This window comes from Gastrolobium bilobum, unplaced genomic scaffold (assembly GCF_033153095.1).
Source record: "Gastrolobium bilobum isolate Gb01-03AN ecotype WA unplaced genomic scaffold, APGP_CSIRO_Gbil_v1 utg6581, whole genome shotgun sequence".
In the NCBI taxonomy this organism is placed as follows: domain Eukaryota; kingdom Viridiplantae; phylum Streptophyta; class Magnoliopsida; order Fabales; family Fabaceae; genus Gastrolobium; species Gastrolobium bilobum.
Genome location: NW_026899652.1, coordinates 58,927 through 62,353, shown reverse-complemented (window position 1 = coordinate 62,353; position 3,427 = coordinate 58,927). Strand labels below are relative to the sequence as shown.

The 3,427-nt window shown below is 33.6% G+C and overlaps 1 protein-coding gene across 1 annotated transcript; it reads right to left on the bottom strand.

Moving 5' to 3' along the window:
- Positions 1 to 2,261: 2,261 nt before the first annotated feature.
- LOC133292304 (uncharacterized) lies at positions 2,262 to 2,693 on the bottom strand. The gene has a single exon (XM_061490702.1). It carries the CDS (start codon positions 2,691 to 2,693, stop codon positions 2,262 to 2,264), a length of 432 nt encoding a protein of 143 aa, XP_061346686.1.
- Between the last annotated feature and the right edge of the window lie 734 nt (positions 2,694 to 3,427).

Genomic DNA, 3,427 nt, shown 5'->3' with positions numbered 1-3,427 from the left:
AAAATAATTATATTAATTTTTTTCTACTTTCCTACTTTTCTCCCTTGCCTTTTCCCTACTTTGTTTTCTGTAGCCACATTTATTATCATTATTTTCTTTATCCAATATTTTTCTTTTGTGGACACATATACGTGCATTTTCTTTTATGAAATGACACTACTGCTTAAACAATTTTGCTAAACACAATTCTCACATGGTTAATATTATATGGTTAAAATTGCACGGTTTTAAAAAATTTAATGCAATGAATCTAAAACCATTGTCCCACTAGTGATATAAAATACTCAGATAATATGCACTAAAAAAAAAATTAGTGATCCAAATAAAACACTATCCAAGCTTTGTATAGACTAGTCTATGACCCGTGATTTCGCACGGGAGAGTGGTAAATATAAAATAAAAATAGAATTAAATAAACAGTAAAATTATATGTACATTACATATTATAGTAAAATAGCAAACTCTGTGAATTAATGTAAAATAGTTCAACAAATAAGACAAATTAACTTATTTCAACCTTTGAAAAATTTCTTTGAACATAATGTTTGTTGTCGTATTGCAAATTGAAACATTACATATTATAGTAAAATAGCAAACTCTGTGAATTAATGTAAAATAGTTCAACAAATAAGACAAATTAATTTATTTCAACCTTTGAAAAATTTCTTTGAACATAATGTTTGTTGTCGTATTGCAAATTGTGTCGTGATCGTCAAGTATAAAAAGCTATAATCACTTCTTACTTTTGACCCTAGAGAGAACAACATACAATTGGCCATGAGAAAAAATTGGTTTTGGAAGATAAATTTCTACATGAGATAAAGTCTGACCTTGTCTCTTGTTTATTGTCATGGCAAAACAAACAACCAATGGAAATTGCCTGCGTTCAAACTTTACACAGAAGGTGTAATTAGAAGGACTTAAATTCATCCTTGGAATTAACACGATCTCACCTATGTTATTGCCTGAAAGAATTTTTCCTTCAACAACATGTTCACCAAGTTTTGAAATAAGCAATCTTGTCCCACTGCATAACCCTCTTGATTGATCTATATTCCTTAGAAGTATGACATACACTCCTTTTTTGAACGTCAATTTATGGTCAGGAAGTCCAATTCCAAAAAAAATGTTAAGTATTTCTGGAGGAATGCTTCTTCCTCAAGATTGTTATTCCATTCTGCTTTACAGATACTATCTGAACAAAGATATACCTTCTCTTCACCTGGAATTATTGATATTAAGTACTCATTTAACATGCAGACATCTGCTAATGTCGGTGCTAAGATAGCATGTTCTTGGAAGAAAAACAAATTATCCATATTTTTCAAAGGCAAAAAAATTAATTTAATATTTTTTAATAAATTAATTACACATTTATTACATGTTTTAAAAATAAATACGGATCTATTGCACAATGTCACGCCCCTTTTGGGCGTCACGTGTCATGCCCAAAGAGGGCGTCACGTCTTGGTGGGTCACGCCCAAACCAGGCGTGACAGGTGACGCCCAAAAGGGGTGTCACCCACCCAGCCTATAAAAAAACCCCATATTTCCATTTTTACCATTTCACTTTCACCCTAACCTCTCTCTAACCAAGTTTTGCTCTCAACCGTCCATGGAATTTTTCGTAGCGAAGCTCTGCCAACTTAGGTAAGTTCCTAATACCTGCTATGTATATGTTTAAACTACAGTGTTACGTTACGAATATGTTAGGATTTATTGTATATTAGAGACGTAGAGAATAATGATAGTGACTTAGGAATTTTGTACTATACTATGAATGTTGTAATGACTTAGTATGATTTTTTTGTTACGTAGCTATTATTATTATAATTTAATTAATGATAGTGACAACGTAATTTGTGTACCATATTATGAATGTTGTAGTGTTTTAAAAACTTGTTAGTGACATAGTTGTTATTATTATTATATAATTATGAAATTATTAGTGACTTAGGGTTTAGTATTATGTCATTTCGATTTAATTAGTGTCCGAAGTTTAATTATTATTTCATTACAAATAAATTAGTGTACTACGTATTAATATGTTGTCATTAATTACGATTGTAGTAAATACGTAGGGTTCATGCTTAATAATTTGTACATAAAATTAGATGTTACATGTGATTAATATCAATGTTGTTTTATTTTATATAGTTTTTTTATCATGGGTGATTCATCATCATCTGCTGGTTTGGCATCCAATCCAGAGCATACCGATCCTACTATGTACATCATACCTGGGCCGTATAGATGGGAGGTCATGCGGAAGAGGTCCTGCGGCTTTGACTTGTCTCAACTTCATCCATCTCATTACAGAACCGGGTGGACTTTGGACAGCCTTTTGCACGCAACATAGAGGAGTCAGGAATAAGTTGTGGACCTGTATTAGGTGGTATTTCTTCCTCATTACCATTTGGCTGCCACGGATACGAATAAGCCTCAACCAAGTTAGTTGTCAAGAAAACATCATCCACATATAAGAAAGGATTCTGTTGAACACTTAAAGCAGCAGCAGCGGCATGACTGCACGGGTATTTAAAAGCCTTAAACTTTCCCCATTGACAGTACCTCTGTGGGAGATTGACAGAATACGAACGATCCCAGCCCGCGTCAACCTCGAATACTGTATGTTCCACGTTATATGCACGCACATGGTGGCCTGTTGCTAGAACTTCATTCTTCTTGACCATTTCAACAACATTTTTGCAATGACGATGTGCAGATTGAAGTTGCGCAGCAGCATATGTACCTCTCGAAACGAAATATTGAACCAATATACTGTATATAACACCTCGCAATTCTAAATTAAGTGAGAAAATATTAAATGAGTAATTAAGTGAAGGATTAGTGAAAATCCTGAAGATTAGGCTAAAATACAAAGAAAGGGCAAAAGGGTAATTAGCCAACACGCAACCCTAGGAAGATAAAAATTGAGTAGAAGGTCTCAGATGATAAAAATAACCCTGGAAATGGATTCAGAACGAAAAATTGAGTGGATAGACAAGTTTCAGAAAAATCAGTGAATAGTGTTTTTATCGGGTAAAAATATCGCGGTACGATTGCACCGTAAAATGTGCCTGTTGAATTTTGAGCTCTAGGTTTCAAATATGAGTATAAATGGTTTATAAAGTTAGAAAATATGATTTCTGATAATATTTGATGGAATTAAGTCAGTTTGGGGAAGCGTGCCAACGGCGCGCGCAATAGCTTAAAACAATGTTTTCTCCGAACGACCGAAAAACTCCGGATTCATCTGATCAAGTATAATTAAAGGAGAATGGTTAATGTTAAAAATTAGAGTTTCTAAATAAATTGTGAATTTTTGGACGTTTAGTGAGAATTCGGATGAATTTTAAATCGCGTGTGGTGGCGTGGGACCCACCCCACTTAAGCCCACTTATCCACCTAAGCCATTCACTATTCA